This window comes from Gopherus flavomarginatus, chromosome 1 (assembly GCF_025201925.1).
Source record: "Gopherus flavomarginatus isolate rGopFla2 chromosome 1, rGopFla2.mat.asm, whole genome shotgun sequence".
Classification (NCBI taxonomy): Eukaryota; Metazoa; Chordata; order Testudines; family Testudinidae; genus Gopherus; species Gopherus flavomarginatus.
In genome coordinates this window covers 276,994,167-277,020,243 of record NC_066617.1, presented here as the reverse complement: position 1 = coordinate 277,020,243, position 26,077 = coordinate 276,994,167, and the positions used below count along the sequence as shown (strand labels likewise).

At 43.6% G+C, this 26,077-nt stretch overlaps 1 protein-coding gene across 9 annotated transcripts in view; it reads left to right on the top strand.

Annotated features, from left to right (window-relative positions):
* GPC5 (glypican 5) overlaps positions 1-26,077 on the top strand; it is a 1,108,951-nt gene that overhangs the window by 272,837 nt on the left and 810,037 nt on the right. For all 9 annotated transcript variants that reach the window (XM_050948964.1, XM_050948957.1, XM_050948972.1 and 6 more), the window contains exon 5: positions 6,058-6,183. In XM_050948964.1, coding sequence (XP_050804921.1) covers positions 6,058-6,183 — 126 coding nt within the window. The remainder of the gene's footprint in view (positions 1-6,057; positions 6,184-26,077) is intronic.

The following is a 26,077-nucleotide window of genomic DNA, read 5'->3' as shown; positions in this document are numbered from 1 at the left end:
TTTTTATCATGTCCTTTCTTCCCTCTTAGCTTTGCCACCCCACCTGCAGACTCAGGTGAGCATTCCTCATCACAGTTCCAAAGTGATCAAAGGAAGGGCGGGTGACTCCCTTGAGTCTACACCGGCAAGTTTTTGCACAAAGTTATACCACTTTTATTAAAGCGATGGAATTAAACCTCTGTTGCGTGTCCACACTGTGCTCCTTGTGACGGTGGAGCTCATCCACATTAGCAGCTCTTGCAACAGTTAAGAGAGCAGTGCATTGTGGTAGCTATCCCACTGTGCAACTGGACGCAAGGTGCTTTGGGAAGGGTTTGCACTGCCTCTTGGGGAAGGCACAGCGTCACATGATACAGGTTTCCCAATCCCATTGTTCCATTGCCAACTGCTTTTCAACTGAAGTGTGGGGGTGGGGCGGGGCAGAGTGTATGACAGGGAGTTTGTCTGTGTATGGGGAGACTCACTGTGTTTTGGGGGACAGAGAGTATGTCAGCATGCTGTCTTGTAAGTTCAGACAGTAGCAGGAAGCAACCAGTCCTGAGGCAGGGTGCGGGGGAAACCCTGACATCAGCCTGTCTCCCTCCCCAGCTCTCTGCACAGCAATCTGTCTGTCTCTCTCTCTCCACACAAATACACACACAAACACACACCTGCCTCTGTGTTCAACAGCACAAGCATTCCACATTAATGGGTTGCTTTGTGTCCCAAAGAAGATCACCACAGCATACAAGGACTGTCAAAAACGGAGCTGTGAAAGGAGAGGGGTGCATATCTCCAGGGCAGCTGAGTTCAGAACAATGAGCGTAGCTACCAGTGCTGGTGCACTGTCTACATTGGCACTTTACAGTGCTGAAACTTCCTGCCATCAGGGGCATGTTTTTTCAGTTATTGAGTCTCCACAGAAGTTGAAGTGTTCTCCAACTGGTTTTTGAAAGTTACAATTCTTGAAGTCTGATTTGTGCCCATTTATTCTTTTGTGTAGAGACTGTCTGGTTTGGCCAATGTACATGGCAGAGGGGCATTGCAGGTATATGATGGCATATATCACATTGGCAGATGTGCAGGTGAACAAGCCCATGATGGTGTGGCGGGTGTGGTTAGGTCCTATGATAGTGTCCCTTGAATAGATACGTGGACAGAGTTGGCAACGGGGTTTGTTGTAGGGATTGGTTCCTGCATTAGTGTTATTCTTGTGTGGTGTGTATTTGCTGATGAGTATTTGCTTCAGGTTAGAGTCCCTGGACACTCAATTGCAGACTTAAATGTGGCAATTCTTCAGCAAAAAAACTTCAAAAACAGACTTCAATGAGAAACTTTAGAACTGGGATTAATTTCCAAACTGGACACCATCAAATTAGGCCTGAATAAAGACTGGGAGTGGATGGGTCACTCAAAAAGTAATTTTCCCTCTGCTGATACTTACACCTTCTTGTCAACTGTTGGAAATGGGCCACTTAACTCCATTGGCCTCGTTAGCACTACGAAAGTAATTTTCTCTACCTTGGTATTCACCCTTTCTTGTCAACTGTTGAGACAGTTGAGGCCACTAATTGAACTGGCTCATTAGCACTGACTCCTCCCCCCCTCTTGGTAAGGCAACTCCCATCTTTTCATGTGCTATAATATATATTCTGCTTACTGTATTTTTCACTTCATAGATCTGATGAAGTGGGCTTCAGCCCATGGAACTTATGCCCAAATAAATTTGTTAGGGTCTAAGGTGCCACAAGGACTCTGTTGTTTTTGCTATTGTTACCCGAAGAATAGACCCAGGGTCCCAGAATAGCCCTTCTGTTGCTTGCTTCTGGATTCCCCAAATGTTAACCTATATTTTCTCTTTCTGCAAGGTGAAAGGAGGGTGCCCACTCCAATGAAATTGCCAAGGTTTGCCAAAGATTTCTCTATGCCTTTCAGGAAATCTTTCAGAACAAACTAGATCTGTTCTCCCTGGGGAGAAAATAGATACAGCCCTCCACTCAAAATTGACACCTAGGCAGTTATTTTCCAAAACAAAGTGTTTTCTTTATTTAGTGTAACTAATCTTCCCTAGTACAGTTAATCTAAACCTGAGTTAAAACATCATCATAAATCCGTTAGCACAGGTATACAAGTTAAATACCAAAGACTGTAATGTCATACAGTTGGAAAGGCTCAAGTGATTATGTTCTGCACATGTTGATCAGTCATATGTAGGACACAGACAGCAATCTTAATAAACTCTAAGCTTTATACATAAGTAACATGAACATACCCACCACAGACACTCATCTTTATTATTCGAAGCATACACATTCTTTAACCATATTTCTATTCTATATACTATACTATGACAGGCATGTTTGCGCTCCATAGTCGTCTTCCATGTGCTATGTCTTAAGGATCCTTTTCTGTTCTGTCCCTGCATTCCATGGCTATTGCTGTCACTCTGTAGTTGCCTCTACTGCTTCTTCTGATTTCTTTGCTCTTTTAGGTTTTTTCTGATCTCTTCTGTGTCATTTTCTTCTCCTGCTCTTATTTTGACTAACTTTCGCCTGCCTACTCTCTGCCTTATATAGAGCTTTTGGCCTGTTCTGATTGGCTTATTTTCAATCCTAGCATTAGCATATTTATCCTCCAATCACCTTCAGAGCACCTCTGATTGGTCCGTACTTATAGACCAATCGTATCTGCTAAATCTATGGTGTCCCTCACATGTTTTTGGACTGCGTATGCCTGACTGATACTTCCCTACAGTTTTGGAGTGACCTTTACCTAACCTCAACCTAGCAACTCAGCAGTTATAAGCTGAACTGCTTGGAATACTGACTGTCCTTGGCAGTGCCCCAACATTGATCGCACACGTAAAATTACCAGACTTTTAATAAAGATACTGTATTATGGCTTACAACCAGTCTGAACCCACTAACCCCCTTTTTTTGTCCTATGACTGCTGAGGTATTAGCAGGCCACTTCACCTTGAATAGTCCCTTAGAATATGTGTTAACTACTTTATGCTAAACAATCTGTTCCTCTTTGTGACACTAAGGCCATGTCTACATCTACAATTTTGCTGCGCTGGTTGTTACAGCTGTATTAGTACAGCTGTATAGGGCCAGCGCTGCAGAGTGGCCACACTTACAGCAACCAGCGCTGCAAGTGGTGTTAGATGTGGCCACACTGCAGCGCTGTTGTGCGGCTTCAAGGGGGGTACGGGGAACGCGGGAGCAAACCGGGGAAGGAGACCAGCTTCCCCGCGGTTTGCTCTCGCGTTCCCCGAACCCCCCTGCAAACCGCAGGGAAGGAGACCTGCTTGCATGGGGGTTCGGGGAACGCGAGAGCAAACCGCAGGGAAGGAGACCTGCTTGCACGGGGGTTCGGGGAACGCGAGAGCAAACCGGGGAAGGAGACCAGCTTCCCCGCGGTTTGCTCTCGCGTTCCCCGAACCCCCCTGCAAACCGCAGGGAAGGAGACCTGCTTGCACGGTGATTCGGGGAACGCGAGAGCAAACCGCAGGGAAGGAGACCTGCTTGCACGGGGTTTCGGGGAACGCGAGAGCAAACCGGGGAAGGAGACCAGCTTCCCCGCGGTTTGCTCTCGCGTTCCCCGACCCCCCCAGCAAACCGCAGGGAAGGAGACCTGCTTGCACGGGGGTTCGGGGAAGGCGAGAGCAAACCGCAGGGAAGGAGACCTGCTTGCACGGGGGTTCGGGGAACGCGAGAGCAAACCGGGGAAGGAGACCAGCTTCCCCGCGGTTTGCTCTCGCGTTCCCCGAACCCCCCTGCAAACCGCAGGGAAGGAGACCTGCTTGCTCGGGGGTTCGGGGAACGCAAGAGCAAACCGCAGGGAAGGAGACCAGCTTGATTACCAGAGGCTTCCTCAGGTATGCTGGGATATCTGCTTATTCCACGGAGGTCAAGAAAAGCGCTGGTAAGTGTCTACACTTGAGTACCAGTGCTGGATCACCAGCGCTGGATCCTCTACACCCGAGACAAAACGGGAGTACGGCCAGCGCTGCAAACAGGGAGTTGCAGCGCTGGTGATGCCCTGCAGATGTGTACACCTCCTAAGTTGCAGCGCTGTAACCCCCTCACCAGCGCTGCAACTTTGTGATGTAGACAAGCCCTCTGAGTACCTTTCGCAGACCTGAAGAAGAGCTCTGTGTAGCTTGAAAGTTTGTCTCTTTCACCAGCAGAAGTTGGTTCAATAAAAGATATTACACCTCTATCCCGATAATAACGCGACCTGATATAACACAGGTTCGCATATAGTGCAGTAACCCCACTGGTTATAATGCTGGGGCTCCAGCAGCGGGGCTCAGGCAGCATTTTAAAGGTCCCAGAGCTCTGGCTGCTGCGGGGAGCCCCAGGCCCTATAAATCACCGCTGGAGCCCTGCCGCTGCTACCCCGGAGCTGCAGCAGTGGGGCTCGGCCATTGATTTAAAGGGCCCTGGATCCCCGCAGAGGCCAGAGCCTGGAACTTTTAAAATCACCTCTGAAGCCATGCTGCTGCTACCCCAGGGCTCCAGCAGCAGGGCTCGGGTGTCGATTTAAAGGGCCCGAGGTTCCCCACGGCCGGAGCCTCGGGATCTTTAAATCACCGCTGGAGCTCTGCTGCCGCTACCCTGATATAATGGGATTTCACCTATAACGCAGTAGGGATTTTTGGCTCCCAAGAACCGTGTTATATCGGTGTAGAGGTGTACCTCGTCCACCTTGTGTCTCTAGATAAAAACATTGATTTTTAAATGACTGACTATATATAAACTTTTATTTGTTTTAATTTCAAATGGATAGTACTTATTCTTCATACTCTTTTTAAGCATCATCTTGTTCAAACATACATTTGTAGCATAATTTTGTCGGTCTCCAGCCACTGTGTAGAAGTTAACAGAGTGATGCTTGTTGGTTTGCAGGGCATTGAGTATTGCACTGATGACTTTCTACGTATCTGTAGGTCGTAGATATTATGAAATGTTGAATCATAATAAATACTATATTTATAGTTTCACAGCAGGTCTGGGTCTTCCATTGGGAGATTTTCATTACACTAGCAAATAGTTTATAAAAATGAATATCATAGTCCAGTTACCAATTAAGTCCAGTAACTTAATGGTTTTTTTTAATTTCAGTACAGAATCATAGAATATTAGGGTTGAAAGGGACCTCAGAAGGCCATCTAGTCCACCCCCCTGCTCAAAGCAGGACCAATCCCCAGATTTTCATTCCAGTTCCCCAAATGGCCCCCTCAAGGATTGAACTCACAACCCTGGGTTATTCCTCCCCCCACTAATACTTGGAGATATACCTATCTCTGAGAACTGGAAGGGACCTTGAAAGGTCATTGAGTCCAGCCACCTGCCTTCACTAGCAGGACCAAGTACTGATTTTTGCCACAGATCCCTAGGTGGCCCCTTCAAGGATTGAACTCACAACCCTGGGTTTAGCAGGCCAATGCTCAAATCACTGAGTTATCTCTTCCCCAAATGTGTCTCCAGTTTTAGGCATCTTGACAATTATTTAAAATAAATACATAAAATAATCCTCCAACAGCAGAACATGCCACAAAAATTGAAATAAATTATTCAAACAGTAATTTAAACAGCCAAAAAAATACCATCTCCACCCTAAACGTGTCTTACCCAAAACTTCATCTGCCCCATAAGCCATAACCAATAGATAGTCTTTGTATAATAGTTTAAAGTCATTAAGGAGGTACTGGATATTCAGCACTTCTGAAAATCAGGCCACTTGTGTAGGTGGCTAAGTATTGGAGTTAGGAGCCTACCTTTAAATGCATTTTTGGAAATGTTAGCTTATTGTTACACAGGTAGTGGTGCCTCCCAGAGCAGCAGTCTGTGATTTGGTTTGACTTTCACTGACTGAGAAGTTTTTCTTTCAAGGCATCTAATATATCGAGAAAGTATGTTGACGAATTGATTAATAAATGAGAGCCAATAGACGGAGTGACAAAAAGTGGCACATTCTTCGATTTCTTGTTACAATATGTAGCAGTTCGATTGCTCATGATTATTAATTGATTGCTAATTATTTTACCTGTGTTTGTTTGTTTTTTGGTAGAGAATTTATGAAAAGTCTACGACTGTACAAGACATTCTATGGAGGCCTGGCTGATCAGCTGTGTATCAATGAGTTAGCAGCTGCTGATGGGCTAGCATGTTGGAATGGTGAAGATGTTGTTAAAAGGTACTTTTTCACTCTGTGATCTATAAGAACACTTTTTAAAATATATTTTTCCATATTTATTTTTTCTCCAACATTATTTCCAGATAGAGTAACATTAAATATTTGTATTTTGGTTAAGAGCCATTGCTGTAGGAAAATCTTCCCCTCTATCAAGCTAAAAATACTAAAATCTGTTCACCTCTTTGTTTTGAGAAAATATGAAGCTTAGTGGTCCTCTAACGTTTTGAGCTACCCATTTCTAAAGTTCACGTGGCTGGCATTTGTGTGGCTATTGAGAAAAGGTAGGTTTAACATTTGCAAAATTAAGTCAGAAGCAGGGGAACAGGATTTTTGTTTGAGACTGTGAAAGTTCAAAGCTGGTATATTTAAATGCTCCCTCTAGTATTTACAGCATGGGAACAAACTTCAACCATTTATTTAAAAGTTTATCTGACTGTAAGGAATAAAATAATCCTTAATGAATGTGGTTTCTCATGAGAGGGCTAAAAGTTAAGATACTAAGATAAACGGTTTTAAAGGTGAAACAAATAAATGATTGAACAGTGGCTTGGGAGCAGTCATTCACTAGCAATGTTACAGAACTGATCTTAGCAAATTACCAAGCTCCTGGAAGTAAATCTTTGGAACTAATATATTTTAAAGTTCACAAAACAAAGGCATTTTGGATGACAAGAAGGTTTTCAGGAAGCTATAGTTAATTCCTTGTGTGCTATTCGTTCAGTTCCCAAAACAGGCATAATTTTGAACAGGAATACTTGGGGGAGATGGGGACTGCAGCACTAGCTAATTCCTTATAACTAATGTTTGTCAGTATCTTCTGTTTTTCATACCAAAATAGAGTGACATTAGTTTTTTATCTATATATCCAAAGTCTATATGTGATGTCTCGTTCAGGTCACCCAGAACGGTGTTACCACTCTTCTTCAGCAAGAATGAGCGTTGGTGTTGTTAAGTTGTGTGTCAGCATCCTAACCATGAGCATGTCTGTCTTGCCAGCAAACTCCTCAGGCCTCTGCCAGTCCCAACCTGGCCTTGCAGGTAACAGTCAGTGAGCCTCAATTCCTGCGTTCCCCAGATATGTCTTTCTACAGTGCCCAGGCCTCTCCCTGGATGCTCAGAGACATTAAGTTCCTTGTTTCAAAAGAGATGGAGCACTCACCAGCCTGTTAGCTCAGCTGAGGAATTCACCCTTCAGTTTAATACCAGAGCAATGAGAAGATTTTGTAATAAAATAAGCATACGTTTACTTAAATATTTGTTCTTTGTTAATAATAATAATTAAGAACAGGAGACACATGTTTATCGGTAAAACCACACAACACACTTTCTAGTGACTAAAACAACTTCAGCAAGTTACAGGCTTTGTCTAAGCAGGTTTCTCATCTATAATCAGTTCCAGTTACTCTTCATTTTTGGGGCAAAAGGGTCCACTTTTTATGAGCTCAAAGGGTGCTTCTCCCTACCTTTGTCCCCTAGGTGATGGATGCCAAAATGGCTTTTTCTTTCTGCGTATATTTCCCAAAGTCTATTGTCTCTGTTTCAAGAGCCAGGAAGGCTTCTTGGGGGTGTGCAGGCTCCATCCCTTGCTGTAAGTGTTAAGTGGTCTTCCTCCCTCCATGTTTTTTAGCTTGGCTTCATTTACCTTACATGTAGATGTACTTTTCATTGTCCTCTGAGATATTACCTGGTTCATTTACACTGGAAACACAGGAAAACAGGTGAAACAACATTCCTTTGTCTAGAACAGGCTGGGCTGCCTGCTTGCAAAATACCTTTTAATTTCCAGCACACAACTATAACCTTTTGTAGTACATCATGCAATAGTATAAATGACAAGTGTGTTGCCAGTTTGCATATTATAACAGACATGACACCTTTTAGATATAGATTATGACAACGTGTGTTGGTGCAATGTGTGTGTCAGGCCTGATGTGAGTTATGGTATGCCCTCTGCCAGTTGTCATTGAGGGGACCCCCCTCTCCGTCCCAGGTCTCATTATAAGACAGCAGGAAGTCAGAGAGAGAATTGATAATGTGTGGTATACTCTACAGTACTTGTATCTTTAAATATGTTGCAGAGGTGCATTAGGTTTAGCAGGGGAAAGTCTAGAAGGTGAGGGTTGTCAACCCTTCTTAATGAACAAAAAGGGATGGTAGTGGATTCCGGACCTTCCCATTCCACTAGGCTCTGGCACAGGAACTTGTGAGGGTTACCAAATATCCACTACCCAGAGGTGCCTTAAGGCTGCCTGCCTGGGTCACTTCCTACCACCCACTCTCTTGTCAAAATCTTGCAGTCTGTTGCACAGTAGTGAGAGAAAAGGTACTAACTGAACCTTCACCCCACTGGGCTTGGCAAGCTTGTCCTTGCCAGGAGAAGGTTTCTACATTGACCTTCCCCTTCCTCAGGAGTGATCCGGGTCAATCTCTTTCTCTGCCTTGTCTGGTTCCCTCTTAAGCTCTGCCTGCAGCTAGAGCAGGGTCTGTAGGTGCAGCTGGAGGCTGTAATTTGGGCACAGAGTTGCTCCTTAACCCCTTCAATTCTAGCGCTGGGTTTATACATCCTGTCACACACCACTTTCTAGGAAACATGTACACACATGCTTAAGTTTACTTGCACGACTAGTCTCACTGCTTGCAGGAATGTGCTTGCAGGATTGAAGCGTAAGAGCTCATTAAAGTCAATTGGAGTTTTTCTCTCAAATCTTCACAAAAATCATCTTTGCTAGATTATAAATATTTGACTTCTCTGTCTCAGGTTCCATCCCAACTTTGCTTCCTGTGTCTTTTGTCCTCCACTCGCTCTTCAAATGAAGTATAAGCAATTCAATCAAATTTATGAATGTGGATGAAAATGTTGTACTACTTAAAGATTTACCAGTGGCTGAATGTATGATGTCATTACTTTATACTGCTTATTGTTTTACCCTTAGTATTACTTACACATCTCTTTCCTCCCCCCCAATGTAATCAAGCATTATAATACACATTTACTATTACATTTTAAATTAAATATGAATAGATCCTTTAGTTTTTACACAGGATAAAACTCCCAATTAACTTCATGCTTCTGTATTGTTTTAAACTAATGCTAGTTGGCCAAAAATATTTATAACATGGATGCAGTGATGACCCAGATAGCATTACACTGAAATTTCAAATAAATATTGCTAAAGAACAGTTATAGATCTGGTTTTAATTATGCTTTAGCTTCCTTCTTGTTCTTAACGTCCACGTGTCTATCTGATCTTATACTCTGCTACTTTGGCAACTTTATGCTGTACATTTCTGGGTTTTCGTAGTAATTATTTTTGCAAAATAGAAAAATCTTTTTAGTTTCCGTGGTTCAAACCTAAAGTTATAGGTTTCACCAAGGACTTTGAAACTCCGTCTCTCACACTCTCACACTCCATCTCTCAAACACGATTAGTTTAAAAGTGGGTGCTGTTTGAGCCTGATTTAGCTTTTTCACTATAGCATGGTTTATTTTTTGTTTTTTGCATTGTTTTGGTTAAGCTTGGCTGTAAGTTTTAGACTCAAATTTCTGAAAAAACTGACAGTGCTATGTACAAAATATTGAAAGGATGAAAGAATCCTGACTTTAATTGTGGGGAGAAGGATTCTCTAGTTCGTTCACTATGTCAGCAAATGTTGACTGTCTGTCATGTCAACTCACTGAAGCACAAAGCCTCAGCTTGTTATAGGCCAGAGGTCGGCAACCTCTGGCATGCAGCTAGCCAGGGTAAGCACCCTGATGGGCCGGGCCAGTTTGTTTACCTGCTGCGTCGGCAGGTTCGGCTGATCACAGCTACCACTGGCCGCGGTTTACCGTCCCAGGCCAATGGGGCCTGCGGGAAGCGGTGCGGGCTGAGAGATGTGCTGGCCATGGCTTCCTGAAATCCCGATTGGCTTGGGATGGCGAACTGCGGCCAGTGGGAGCCGCGATTGGCTGAACCTGCTGATGCAGCAGGTAAACAAACTGACGCGGCTCGCCAGGGTGCTTACCCTGGTGAGCTGCGTGCCAGAGGTTGCCGACCCTGTTATAGGCCCTGATTAAGGAGTCAGTCACTATTCAACCAAGCATTTAAGCCCATGCTTAACTGTAAGTATGTGCTTAATTTTCACTGAAGTAAATGGTAGTTAAGCACATGCAATTTAAGCACATGCGTAAAATTAAGCATGTGCTTAATTGCTTCCCTGAACTGGGGCTGTAGAGTGGAAAGTAGGATCTGTGACAAAGGAATCCTAATGTAGGAACCCTCAGGCAGCCAAGTACAAAGAGAAGGGTAGAGTTGGAGTTTGTAATAGTTTGTTACTTTTAGTAATAAAGCCAAACTCTAATTTTTTAACATTATGTAAAGTGTGTGTAGCGTTCCGATGGAGCACTGTGTGATGAGATCCCTGATGTACTTCCTGAGTCTACTCATTTCCCTCTGATGGTAGAGATGACTGTGCTTGAGAACAGGGCTGGATCTACCATTTTTGCCTCCCCAAGCAAAAAAAAAAAAGCCACCCAAACGGTGCCACCCCAAGAATGGATGGAATGCTGCCCCTCAGCATGTGCCGTCCCAGGCACATGCTTCCTCCACTGGTGCCTGGAGCCGGCCCTGCTTGAGACATACGGGTGTGTGGTTTTGTCCCCCCATTGCCAACTCTTTATCCCCTTTATTTCCTTTTCTCCCTCTTATCCTTGATTCCCCTCATATGCAGCATATCTAGACGATATAGTTAAAACGGAGTTCTTTTATGATTTTATTTTAAATGCCACTTGTTTTAGGGCAATGACTTGAACAGGGGATGCAAATTCCAAGGGTCTAGTCACATTAAATGTTATGCCCCCTTTTTGTTTGTAGAACAGGTTTCCAAGTATGCTGACTTGCTCACACAGAAAAAGTAACTAGGTTGAAGAAACTTGGCATGGAGAAGCATAGGGAGTAGATTCCCAGCTGAGTTACAAAAGAGAAACAAAAGGTTTTATTGCCACTATAATTGCATCCTTCTCCTCACTTCATCCCAAGCTTAGGCTACTTATTAACTTGTATTAAAAATTCTGGTAGGTATTGTATTTTATTTCACAAAGTTAGTTACATTGAAGTGAAAATGCATCTACACGGCATAATAGAAGTGTGTGTTTGTATAATGTAGAAACTGGAGAAAGACTACATGATTTTCCTGTCTATGGTGAATATGAACCCTATTTTGAGTACTGCTGAACTATCCCTGTTTCATTCAACTTACACTTGGCTCAGAACATCGTCTTTTGGAATGCACCAAATGGAATCAAAATGTATGTAATTTAAGTTTAATGTGACAAGGGAGAATGCTGCCTCTGATCACTCTATAAGGGATTTATCCTATCTTCCTGCTTCCACTTAGGATCAAAATCAGTTCTACTCTGAGAGTCTTCGCTTCTCATTGACTTCAACTGCTTATGTCTGGGCTGAATTTGACTCTTTGTGTATGAGCCCACAACACCGAAACTGGATGGGCCAGATTTATACCTAATGTGCATCTCCATTGACTTCAGTGAATAAGTGTGCATGTGTGTACACACACGCTGTCAGCACAACAGGTTGGAATGGAAGTCAGGCCTCGTGGTCAGAGTCCGAATGTTAGCGCCAAGGGTTAAGACAGACTTGGAGTCAGGAATCGGAGCTGAGGTTGGAACTGGGTTACCAGGAGTCAGGGAAAGACAGGAGCAGGGCTGGTTCTGAAATAGGAACAAGGCTGGAACATGGTGGGAACAACACTGGGGTTCAGGATGGGATCTGTCTTGGAGCTGCAGAGGAGCTAAGCTCGAGCAATGCTTGGAGGGATAAACACAGGAAGGCAGAATCTGTAGGCCCATGGATTGAGCAGCCAAAAGCTGCTGCTGCTAGGGTTAAGACTGGCCTGCTGCCTTCCTCAACCTGATCCTATTATATTTATACAGTTTGAGACAAAGACATTTTTAACTACACCAGAAGCAGGAACCCTGACAAACAGTCAGTGAGGCCACTGGACAATCAAGGTGCTAAAGGAGCACTCAAGGAAGTTAATGTCATTTCAGAGAAGCTAAATTAATTTTTTACATTGGTTTTCACTGCCGAAGATATGTGAGAGAGATTCCCACCTTACATATTCCTCTTAGGTGACAAATCTGAGGAATTGTCCCATATTGAGGTGTCAATAGAGGAGGTTTTGGAAAAGGTCTGAAGGAACTCAAATATGAAATTGCAGAACTACTAACTATGGTATGTAACATATCACTTAAATCAGCTTCTGTACCAGATATCTGGAGGATAGCTAGTGTAACACCATTTTTCTAAAAAGGCTACTAGGTGATCCTGGCAATTTCAGGCTGGTAAGCCTAACATCAGTACCAGGCAAACTGGTTGAAGCTATACTCTACACAGCTGCAGAAACTGAAATGTGCCCCAGAATTTAGAATGTGTGTCCTGCTAAACCAGGAGCTCTCACTGTGGTGTTTAGATCTACTTGGCCGTAGTATATGGTACAAAGTAATCAAGACAGAAAATCTCTCACTTTCTTTTTATATAGTGAGCAGGGCCGGCGCAACTCATTAGGCGACCGCTAACATTTGGGGGCAGTGACTGGGGCTGCTGGACCTTCCGCTGCCTCTGTCGGGAGCGCCATTTCAGGGGCGGGACCTTCCGCCACCTAGGGTGGCAAAAAAGCTGGCGGCACTCCTGATAGTGAGTCTTCACATTAAAGGCAAGCAAATTTTTTTTTAACTTTGTTGCATAGTTCAAAAGCAAACGCCCATGGCGTTGGCACCTATGGGCCGCGTGTTTTGAGACCCGTGTTCTAGAAGGTACCTCATAGAAATGGCGTGAGACTTGACGCACATTACCATATGCATGGCATTCAAGTTAAAAGGATATACTGCTGCTGTGCTGCACCGGGAGCTCTTGCATAATGTTGCATTCAGTGTTTTCTGAACAATTTATTGTCTAAAAAACTAGAGGAAAAAAAGGAGCAGTTCTTCATTTGTCTGTGCAGCCAAACAGATATTTTAGTATGTGTGATCATTAAGTTTGAAGTTCATTTCAAAGTAGGCATGTTCTGGATCCCAGAGCTCACTGCCTTCTAAGGAGCATATAACATTCAAAATGAAGAGCCCTTGGCTTCAGCAGAAATGTTTCCAAATCTTTTGGGCTTCTTCACTTCCATCTGAAATGGCTTTGTTCTTCGTACTTTATGATGGTGAAAGCTTAAGTGCTCTTGCCCCAGTGTTTCGCTGAAAGAGTACTCCGGTGGTATATTCTCCTCTATATCCTTCTCTCTTCTTTTATTAGTACTGTTTCCTTTATATTTTCACTCTCCTACCCTTTCATAATTTTTCTTCATCTTAGCACATCTCTCCACCTCTTTTCTAGATTGTCCATGTTGATTTCCTTTTCCTTAGCTCCCTTTTCTCTGTTCCTCAACACTCTTCTCTTTGCACTCTCTGCTGCTTTGTTTTCACTCTGAGGAGCTACATTAATCATGAAATAGTACTGACAAAGCGGACTTCACCATTTTATTGTGCCTGCATTTTCCTCTGGTGGCCCTAGAAATAACTTTTAGAAAACCTTTTAGGTCTGTTGACAAGTATACTAGAAAAGATCCTTTCTTGTACTAGAAGCTCTTGATGAGAGAGTATGTCATCTGCATTTTAAACAAATTGGAAACTTAAACAGTCTTTTCACTACCGGTCTCATTATCGTCTTAAATATGAATTCAGCTAACCATTCCCTCACAGAAAAGCAGGGATTTTATCACAATGTACGTAGGGGTGAAATTTATCATAATCACCATTAGTTTCAGGCACATCTAAAGGAGATCGTAGTTAACATTGCATGATCATATTGAAATAGATCAAAGAGGAGCAGTTAAACAACACAACAGGATTTTTTTTTCAGAACTCACTATGCTAATATTTGTCTGAGCCACATCCATTCTGATTAGATCATAATCATTCACTTTTTAGACCTATTCTAAATTCTTTATTCACATATTCACTCTGCTGCCTGTACAGCACAAACATAAGCAAAACTTTAGACAATCATTAAATGTGGAAGGGTTTTTAGCATTTCCTTTGAGAAGTTGTTTCCTGGTGTTGCTGCATCTTAGGTTGCCACCCAGTGGATATAAGTACATATTTCAGTTGTTAAAGATTCAGAAACAGAAGCAGAGCAAAACATGTGGGTAGCCTTTTCCAAATTTAGTGCCTGCTTTTATCACTTTAAGCAGCTCAAGTTCAATTCAAAGGACTCAAATTTAAAATTTAAAATTACAGAAATTTAAAATAAAATGCTATTTTTGACTGAACTTTCATTGTGTAGTTTTATTTTGAGTCAACATATTATTATAAAAGATGTACGATCTGATTCACCACTAGGTTACTCCATCTCCATCAGTATAAAACTGGAGTAACCTGGCAATGAATTAGGTCCCAAATTTATGTTTTATTGTTTGGGAAATTTACAAAAAAAATTGGTTTTCTTTATAAGTTCAAAATTTATATTTATGCCATAGAATGTTAAAAAATCTCTCATAATTCAAACACTTGAGTTGGTAAATTCTGCTGCCCTTAAAAACATTTAAAACAAGACTGTCCACTACCTAGGGCAACATTCTCATTTCCAGTTTGCACTGCTGGATTCTCTTTCCGGTTCTATATTAGTCCCAGGAATTAACTCATGTAAGTGGCAATAAAAGAGTTCTATTCACAGGACAAAGAAAAGCCACCACCTTTCCTCTGGGAAGCCAGCCTTGCCACAGTCCGTCAGTGCCTTAATTTTTTCTACGCTGGACTATAACACAGCAGTATGTATTTGCATGGGACTAACCATCAGGGCCGGCTTTAAGCTGATTCCCTCGATTCCCCGGAATTGGGCTCCGCGCCTGAGAGGACCCCCTGCCTCCCCACTGCTGGGTGTCCGCTACAGGTCTTTGGCGGCATTTTGGTGGCGGGCGGGGGGAGATATCCACTGTGGGTCTTCGGCATTTCGGCGGCGGGGGGTCCTTCGGTGCCATGGAAGACCCAGAGCGGACCCATGCTGCCGAAGCCCCAGACCGCTGCCAGTATTCTAATTGGGTCCCACTGTTCATAAAGCTGGCCCTGCTAACCATGCTTTTCATATCAGGTAATGAGTTTGGCCCCAATTTTTCACTGTATCTACCATCAATGGTAGCAACAAGAGTTCTAGTTGGAAGAGGATTTCAGGAAGTCACTAGAGTTTAACTGCTGTACTACCTTAGCTAGTTCAAGCAGGTCTGTGTGACAGTATTTGAACACTGCTGTCTGCCAAAACCTTGTCTATACTGGCACTCCACCTTTGCTGCAACCAGTGGGACTGAATCAAAGGTAACAATGTGGGAAAAATTAAGTTAAAAAGCTTTTTGTAGTCAGGGCCTCAGAAGCTTGATATAGACTAGAATGCTGTTCATGCTTTCTAAGCAAAGTGGGTTTTATGTTCATGGTGTACGCAGAAAGAAGTTAGATATAACATAAAATTATTTTTGTGGGAAGTTTGCAAAATAGTACTACTTTATTCTTAGAATTTAGAATGATAACGCACAAGAAATCTAAAACAGAGGGAGATAAGGTAGAGTGCTCCATAAAAAACAGTGTCACAACTTAACCCACCTTACTCTGGGATGACTCTCTGCAGCCTGACTCTGATTGCAGACAGACAGTTCCCCACAGAGCTCCCTAGCCTGCAAGCGAGACCAGGAACATAAGAATGGCCATGCTGGGTCAGACCAAAGGTCCATCCAGCCCAGTATCCTGTCTGCTGACGGTGACCAATGCCTGGTGCCGCAGAGGGAGTGAGCCTAACAGGTAGTGATTGAGTGATCTCTCTCCTGCCATCCGTCTCCACCCTCTGAAAAACAGAGGCTAGTAACACCATTCCTTACCCATCCTGGCTAATAGCCATTAATGGACTTAACCTCCCATGAATTTATCTAGTTCTCTTTTAAATCCTGTAATAGTCCTAGCCTTCACAACCTCCTCAGGCAAGGAGTTCCACAGGTTGACTGTGTGTTGTGTGAAGAAGAACTTCCTTTTATTTGTTTTAAACCTGCTGCCAATTTCATTTGGTGGCCCTTAGTTCTTATATTATGGGAACAAGTAAATAACTTTTCCTTATTCACTTTCTCCACACCACTCATGATTTTATATACCTCTATGATATCCCCCCTTAGTCTCCTCTTTTCCAAGCTGAAAATTCCTTGCCTCTTTAATCTCTCCTCAGATGAGACCCATTAGAAACCCCTAATCATTGTAGTTGCCCTTATCTGAACCTTTTCTAATGCCAGTATATCTTTTTTGAGATGAGGACACCACACCTGTACACAGTATTCAAGATGTGGGTGTACCATGGATTTATATAAGGGCAATAATATATTTTCCTTCTTATTCTCTATCCCCTTTTCAGTGATTCCTAACATCCTGTTTGCTTTTTGGACTGCTGCTGCACACTGCATGCATGTCTTCAGAGTACTATCCACGATGACTCCAAGATCTCTTTCCTAATTAGTTGTAGCTAAATCAACTCTCATCATATTGTATGTATAGTTGGGGTTATTTTTTCCAATGTGCATTACTTTACATTTATCCACATTAAATTTCATTTGCCATTTTGTTGCCAATCACTTAGTTATGTGAGATCTTTTTGAAGTTCTTCAGAGTCTTGCTTTGGTCTTAACTATCTTGAGCAGTTTAGTATCATCTGCAAACTTTGCCACCTCACTGTTTACCCCTTTCTCCAGATCATTTATGAATCAATTGAATAGGATTGGTCATAGGACTGACCCTTGAGGAGCAACACTAATTGCCGCTCTCCATTCTGGAAATGTACCATTTATTCCTACCCTTTGTTCCCTGTCTTTTAACTAGTTCTCAATCCATGAAAGTATCTTCCATCTTATCCCATGGCAACTTAAGTTCTGCAAGAGTCTTTGGTAAGGGACCTTGTCAAAAGCTTTATCTAAGTATACTGTGTCCGGTGGATCTCCCTTGTCCACATGTTTGTTGATCCCTTCAAAGAACTCTAATGGATTAGTATAGGGTGACCAGATGTCCCAATTTTATAGGGATAGTCCCAATTTTGGGTCTTTTTCTTATATAGGCTCCTATTATTCCCCACCCCCTGTCCCGATTTTTCACACTTGCTGTCTGGTCACCCTAGATTAGTAAGACATGATTTCCCTTTACAGAAACCAAGTTGACTTTTGCCCAACAATTTATGTTCTTCTATGTGTCTGACAATTGTATTCTTTACTATTGTTTCAACTAATTTGCCTGGTACTGATGTTAGACTTATGGTCTGTAATTGCCAGGATCACCTCTAGAGTCCTTTTTAAATATTGATGTTTATATTAGCTCAGGGTTTCTCAAACAGGGGTCACCGCTAGTGTAGGGAAAGCCCCTGGGAGGCCGGGCCAGTATATTTACCTGCCCCGTCCGCAAGTCTGGCCAATCACGGCTCTCACTGGCCACGGATCGCTGCTCTGAGCCAATGGGAGCTGCTGGAAGCAGAGGCTTTCCCCCATCTCTGAGTTTAAAAACTGCTCTGCAACCTTTTTAATGTTAAGTGCCAGCAGTCTGGACCCCTTTGGTTTAGGTGGAGCTCACCCTTCCTGTATAGGCTCCCTGTATCCCAAAAGTTTCCCTAGTTCCTAATAAATCTAAACCCCTCCTCTCTACACCATCATCTCACCCACCCATTGAGACTCTGAAGCTCTGCCTGATTGGCCCTGTGTGTAGAACTGGAAGCATTTCTGAGAATGGCACCATAGAGGTCCTGGATTTCAGTCTCTTCCCTAGCAGCCTAAATTTGGCTTCCAGGACATCTCTCCTACCCTTCCCTATGACATTGGTACCTACATGTACCACAACCACTGACTCCTCCACAGCGCTACACATCAGGGCTGCACAGAGGATTCAGAGGGCCTGGGGCAAAGCGGGAAAGCAGACATTTAAAAAAGGCGCCACCCGCTGCAGTGCTTGTACTCACTGGGCGGCGCTCTGAGTCTTCGGCCGCGGTAGGTCTTTCACTTGCTCTGTGTCTTTGGTAGCACTGAAGGACCTGCCACTGAAGTGCCATCAAAGACCCAGAACGAGCGAAGGGCCTGCTGCCTAAGTGCTGCCGAAGATCCGGACCTCTGCCGGGTGAGTAAAAATTAAAAAGGCGCCTCTAGCCAGGGAAGGGATATCGGCCAGGCCTCGCGAGGCCCCTGTGGGACCCAGGGGAAATTACCCCATTTGCCCCCCAATGGGCGGTCCTGCTACATGTAAGTCTATTTAGATGCCTTGAGAGATCCACAACCTTCACACCAGGCAGGCAAATCACCATATGGTTCTCTGGTCATCACAAACCCAGCTATCTATGTTTCTGATGATTGAATCTCCCATTACTAACACTGGCCTTTTCCTAATGACTGGAGTTCCCTCCCCCTGGAGAGGTAACCTCAGTGCGAGAGGATACCCCAACATCATCTAGGAGGAGGATCCCAACTATGGGAAAGTTTCCCTCTGCTCCTGTGGACTGTTCTCCTTCCCTGAGCCTTTCATCCTCCTTAAAAGCACAGGGACTGTCTGACCAGAGGTGGGACAATTTTACAGTGTCCCGGAAAGCCTCATCAACATACCTCTCTGCCTCCCTTAGCTCCTCCGGTTCCTCCACCCTCGCCTCCAAAGCCTGTACACGGTCTCTGAGGGCCAGAAGCAGCTTGCACTGAATGCACCCATATGCCACCCACCCACAGGGCAGGAAATCATACATGCTGCACTCAGGGCAATAAACATGATAGCCTCCAATCTGCTGCTGGGCTTCTGCCTGCATTTTCTCCTACAACTACCTACGTTAATGATAGGATTTTTGTTTAAATCAAGACGTTTTAATTATAGTTTAAAAGTTTCAAAGAATGGCAAGCCCCTTACAAACAAGTTTTCTGTACACCACTGTGGACTAGTGAGAGCATATTACATCTGCTTTCACAATAACTTTCTGTCACAATTTCACAATAACTTTCTGTCAGCTTCTGGGTTAAATTCAAGATCCTGGTTACCAACTACAAGGTCATAAATGACATAGGGTTTCTCTACACTGAAACTAAAAACCTCTGACTGGCCTCTGCCAGCTGATTTGGGTTTGCGGGGCTCAGGCTAAGAGGCTGTTTAAAGGTAGATGTTCAGGTTTGGGCTGGAGCCTGGACCCTGCGAGGTTGGAGGGATCCAGAGCATGGGTCACAGCCCAAGCCGGAATGTCTCTCCCAAAATTAAATCGCCACTATGGCCTGGTCCACACTACACCGTTAAATCGATTTAAACAGCGTTAAATCAATTTAACGCTGTACCCGTCCACACTACAAGGCACTTTAAATCAATTTTAAGGGCTCTTAAAATCGATTTCTGTACTCCTCCCCAACGAGAGGAGTAACCCTAAAATCGATATTACTATATCGATTTAGGGTTAGTGTGGACGGAAATCAAAGTTATTGGTCTCATTCTTTTACTGTAGCTACCCAGAGTGCACCGCTCTGGAAATCGATGGTAGCCTAGGACCATGGACGCACACCACCGAATTAATGTGCCCTAGTGTGGATGCATAAAATCGATTTTATAATATCAGTTTTATAAAACCCGTTTTAGTAATTTCGATTTTATGCTGTAGTGTAGACGTAGCCTCAGTCTGAGCCCTGTGAGCCAGTCAGCCAGCATGGGCCAGCCGTGGATATCTAATGATCTGAAGGAAGAGGGGTTTAAAAGCATCGAAAATTGTCAAAAGGCAGAACAAAAGATGTAGGTAACCCCAACAGGAGTTTATAAAGGGATGTAAGGGAGGGAACTGGGGAATGAGCTGTTAAGAGGAGAGAACCTGCTGTAGGGGCAAGGTAGCAAGGGGGTGGAGGACCCTGTCTAACTACCAAAACACAGCTGATCCCCCAGCAGACACTGCATTTAGGATGTTTTGTATGATGGTTCTCTCCTGTAATTTAAATGACTAAGGATAAAAGAGCATAAAGATGTTGGATAGTAAAAACTGTATTCACATTGATGCTTCACAATGGCTGCACATCCCTGAGAGAATTAAACTGTAAACCAGAACCTTCACATCTTTTGGGTGAAGTTCTGGGAGATGGGTGTATTTAAGTATGTGGGAGTCTAAAAAGTCAGTGCTGTGCCGAGGAGGGGTAGGTGGCTGGGGAATGGGCTCCAGCACTTGCAGGGGATGCAAAATAGGTGGTCTGCTCCCAGGAGTTGTGCCTGAGGGGCAGAGATTGGACTCCATTCTGGCTCCAGGGACTCAAAATACCCATGGGATCCAGAGAGCAGAGCACTGGATTCTCCTTACAAGAATAGTAGTGGGTGGCGAAGAAGGGGAGCTCACTAGGATCTGTGACAGAAAGAGATCAGATTAGTCTGGCATGATCTACATTTGGCAAATCTGTGTTGTATTACATCATCAATTCCCTGTAGCTCCATGAATTTATGTTTTTTTTTTCCTTCAAAATTTGTTCTAAAGACTTTCAAATTACTAAGGTGTGACTAACAGGTCTGTAATTGCCTGGAACACTTTTTCCCCTGGATCACTTTTTTTTTTTTTACATAGGGTGTTATGTTAGCTATTCTATAGTAATTTGGTACCGACCCTGATTAGATAGATTTATTAAAAACCATTGATACTAGATTAGCAGTCTCACACGCCAGTTTTTCGTATTTTAGGATGGAAATTATCCAATTCTCCCTCCCCCCCACCAATCAGAGTGCATTAAGATCTTTACATTTTTCTTCTTCCACTTTGGATGTGGTAATTTCCTTTTCTATACGCTCAGTTCTATCAGCCATCCTGCCTATATTCTATATTATCATCCTAATTGAACACCAAGGCAAAGTGTTAATTTAGTTTTTGAGCCATAACTAAATTATTTTTATCTTCTTCCCATCCATACTACACAGCCACCCAATCTCATCCTTCCTTATTGTCAGGAGTAAAACCTTTAGCTGCGCTTGCTCAGTATTTCTGATGCCCTAATGAGCTAGTTGGGCTGCCTGTTGGACCAGCAGGCCAATTCTGAAGCTCAGCAGTAGCAATAGCTCACTGACTGCTCAATGCATATGCCCACGGACTCCCTGCCTCCCTGTGCTTTTCTCTCCAAGTCCTGCTCCTGCTTTGCTCTTCCACTGCTCCAGGCCATATTGTGCCCTGCATGCAGATTTGTTCCCATCCTGTTTCAGCCTTGCTCCTGCCTCAGAAGCAGCCCTGCTCCTGCCTTGCCTGACTCCTGGTAACCCAGCTTCAACTCAGCTCCGACTTCTGACTTCAACTCTGTCTCAACCCTTGGCTCTGGCATTCAGACTCCAAGCACTAGGCCTGACTCCTGTTCTGACCTTTAAGCATGACTGCCTATGACCCAGTCCACTGACACTTATTCTTTTTTTATTATACAACTAAAAAGCCTGTTTATTTTAATTTCCTTGGCTCGATCTAATTCAGCTTGAGTTTTAGCAAATTTCACTTTATTCTTACATTTTATGACCTCCAATATGTAGCTTTCTGTACTAGTCAATCTTTTTTCCATTACTTAAGGTCTCCCTGCTTACTCCTGATACCCTTTTGGAGGAGATTATTCATCCAACTGGACCTCATCTTACAAGTTTTTTCCTCATTCTTGGTGTAAAAATAGCAGATATTTTTTGTACACTTGATTTAAAGAAATACCAAGCCTGCTCCACCTTGAAGTCCTTGAGCTCTTCAGTCTGGTTTTCTGTAACTAATTGCCTTAGTTTCCCAAAATCTGCACTTTTGAAATCAAAACCCATGTTTGATGACCTGGTTTTGATTATACTTCCACTTAATTTAAAGTGAATCAACTCATGATCATTTGATTCAAGGTTATTTTCTGTGAGCAGCTCTTCTATGATATCCTCGCCCAAATCCAAGTCTAAAATTCTATCACCTCTTGTTATTTCACTGACTATTTGATAAAGAAAATTGACATCTATCACATCCAGAAATAATCAGGCCATTATTACCATTATTAGTAGTATTCATTGTCCAATCTATATCTGAAAAGTTAATGTCTCTCATTATGACACAATTCCTAGCAGTATTTATTGCTCTTAGAATGTTAAAGAGATCTCTGCCCATGTCTGAATCTGACCCTTGGAGTGTATAGCAATTCCTAACACTATCCCTGTAGAACCTCTTTTACAATCATTCCCCAAAGGAATTTGGACATAGACAGACTCTGTCTTATACATATTATCACTTCTTATTTCTTCAAAGTTTACCTCATCATTGATGTACAAGTTGGTACAATGCTACCCACCAATTTTATCTTTACTTCTACTACTAACACTAAACAATTCATATCCTTCAATACATGTATTCCAGGGCTATTCCATTTGTTTGCAAAAAAACTTCAGGACCAGACTTCAAAGAGAAACTGCTGAGCTTCAGTTCTTCTGCAAATTTGACACCATCAGCTCAGGATTAAACAAAGACTGTGAATGGCTTGCCAACTACAAAACCAGTTTCTCCTCCCTTAGTTTTCACACCTCAGCTGCTAGAACAGGGCCTCATCCTCCCTGATTGAACTGACCTCGTTATCTCTAGCTTGCTTGCATATATATACCTGCCCCTGGAAATTTCCACTACATGCATCTGACAAAGTAGGTATTCATCCATGAAAACTCATGCTCCAAAACGTCTGTTAGTCTATAAGGTGCCAGAGGATTCTTTGCTGCTTTTACAGATCCAGACTAACACGGCTACCCCTCTGATACTTGACACCGTGCAAGGCACTGCATTTAGCCATATGGAGTGGAAATCCATCAACCTCATGAAGAAACTTGCACAAATACAGACAGATATCATCTTCCTTTCCAAATGCAAACGGATGGACATCATACCAAATGGACTAAAGGTAAAAAATCCACTGCTATCTACATACTACACAGACCACAGTGAGAGATTATGCCATACTCTATCAAAGAAACTGAGGAACCACCTGATCAGCATCCTATACAACAAACAGGAAAACATCAAAAAAGAGCTCTCTAACCTTTTACCTGATACACAGGTAACCTGGAGACTCTCATTAATAACCAAACTTCCATACAAACGGACTTCACTAAAATAAGACAGGAGATCTACATTACTCACTTCACCTCTCTACAAAGGAAAAAGGACTGTAAGCTGTCTAAACTCCTACCTGCCACATGGGGCCACAACCGTGGTACCCCTAACCCACCCAGCAATATCGTCAATCTATCCAGCTACACACTCAGCCCAGAAGAAAAGTCTGTCCTATCTCGGGGACTCTCTTTTTGCCTTGCCACCCCCACCAACATGATACAGTTCTGGGGCGATCTGGAAGCCTACTTTCGCCGTCTCCGACTCAAAAAATACTTTCAGGACAACACTGAACAGCGCACTGATACACAGGTACCCTCCCACCAACAGCACAAGAAGAAGAACATCACATGGACTCCTCCTGAGGGTCGAAATGACAGTCTGGACCTATACATTGAATGCTTCCGCTGATGTGCACAGGCAGAAATTGTGGAAAAACAACATTGCTTGCCTCATAACCTATATCGTGCAGAACGCAATGCCATCCACAGCCTTAGAAACCACCCTGACATTATCATCAAAGAGGTTGATAAAGGAGGTGCGGTTGTCATCATGAACAGGTCTGACTACCAAAAGGAGGCCGCCAGACAACTCTCCAATACCAAATTCTACAGGCCACTTCCCTCAGATCCCACTGAGAAATACACTAAGAAACTGCACCATCTACTCAGGACACTCCCTACACTAACACCGGAACAAATCAACATTCCCTTAGAGCCCTGACCAGGGTTATTCTATCTACTACTCAAGATCCACAAACCCGGAAACCCTGGACGCCACATCATCTCGGGCATTGGCATTCTCACCGAAGGACTGTCTGGATATGTGGACTCTCTACTCAGACCCTATGCCACCAGCACTCCCAGCTATCTCCGTGACACCACTGATTTCCTGAGGAAACTACAATGCATTGGTGACCTTCCAGAAAACACCATCCTAGCCACCATGGATGTAGAGGCTCTTTACACAAACATCCCACACACAGATGGAATACAAGCTGTCAGGAACAGTATCCTTGATGATGCCACAGCACAACTGGCTGCTGAGCTCTGTGCCTTTATCCTCACAAACAACTATTTCAAATTTGATGACAATATATATCTCCAGATCAGTGGCACCGCTATGGGCACCCACATGGCCCCACAATATGCCAATATTTTTATGGCCGTCCTGGAACAACACTTTCTCAGCTCTCGTCCACTCACACCCCTTCTCTACCTACGCTACATTGATGACATCTTCATCATTGGGACCCATGGGAAGGAGACTCTGGAAAAATTCCACCACGATTTCAACAGCTTCCACCCCACCATCAACCTCAGCCTGGACCAATCTACACAGGAGGTCCACTTCCTAGACACCACGGTGCAAATAGGTGATGGTCACATTAACACCATCCTATACCGAAAACCTACCGACCGCTATGCCAACCTTCATACCTCCAGCTTCCATCCCGGGAACATCACATGATCCATTGTCTTCAGCCAAGCACTGAGGTACTACTGCATCTGCTCTGACCCCTCAGACAGAGACCAACACCAGAAAATCTCCACCAAGCATTCTCAAAACTATAATACCTGAACGAGGAAATAAGGAAATAGATCAACAGAGCCAGATGTGTACCCAGAAGCCTCCTACTGCAAGACAAACCCAAGAAAGAAACCAACAGGACTCCACTGGCCATCACATACAGTCCCCAGCTAAAACCCCTCCAACACATCATCAGGAATCTACAACTCATCCTGGACAATGATCCCACACTTTCACAGGTCTTGGGTGGCAGGCCAGTCCTCGCCCACAGACAACCTGCCAACCTGAAAGATATTCTCACCAGTAACTGCACACCGCACCATAGTAATTCTAGCTCAGGAACCAATCCATGCAACAAACCTCGATGCCAACTCTGCCCACATAGCTACACCAGCGACACCATCACAGGACCTAGCCAGATCAGCCACACCATCACCGGTTCATTCACCTGCATGTCCACCAATGCAATATACGCCATCATATGCCAGCAATGCCCCTCTGCTATGTACATCGGCCAAACTGGACAGTCGCTACGGAAAAGGATAAATGGACACAAATCAGATATTAGGAATGGCAATATACAAAAACCTGTAGGAGAACACTTCAACCTCCCTGGCCACACTATAGCAGACCTTAAGGTGGCCATCCTGCAGCAAAAAAACTTCAGGACCAGACTTCAAAGAGAAACTGCTGAGCTTCAGTTCATCTGCAAATTTGACACCATCAGCTCAGGATTAAACAAAGACTGTGAATAGCTTGCCAACTACAGAACCAGTTTCTCCTCCCTTGGTTTTCACACCTCAACTGCTAGAACAGGGCCTCATCCTCCCTGATTGAACTAACCTTGTTATCTCTAGCTTGCCTGCATGTATATACCTGCCCCTGGAAATTTCCACTACATGCATCTGACGAAGTGGGTATTCCACCACGAAAGCTCATGCTCCAAAACGTCTGTTAGTCTATAAGGTGCCACAGGATTCTTTGCTGCTTTTACAGATGCAGACTAACATGGCTACCCCTCTGATACTTGACACCATTTGTTTCTGTAATCTTTCCTGCACCCGTAGTTCTAGTTCTTCCATTTTATTACCCAGACTCCTTGCATTTATGTACAAACCTCTCAATTGTTTCCCTGGTACACTACCCAGTTTTCTAGATGGATTAGTTATAGTCCTTTTACTGACTGTATTGCCTACCTGACTACTATCCCTCAGGGTATGGCTACATTTGGA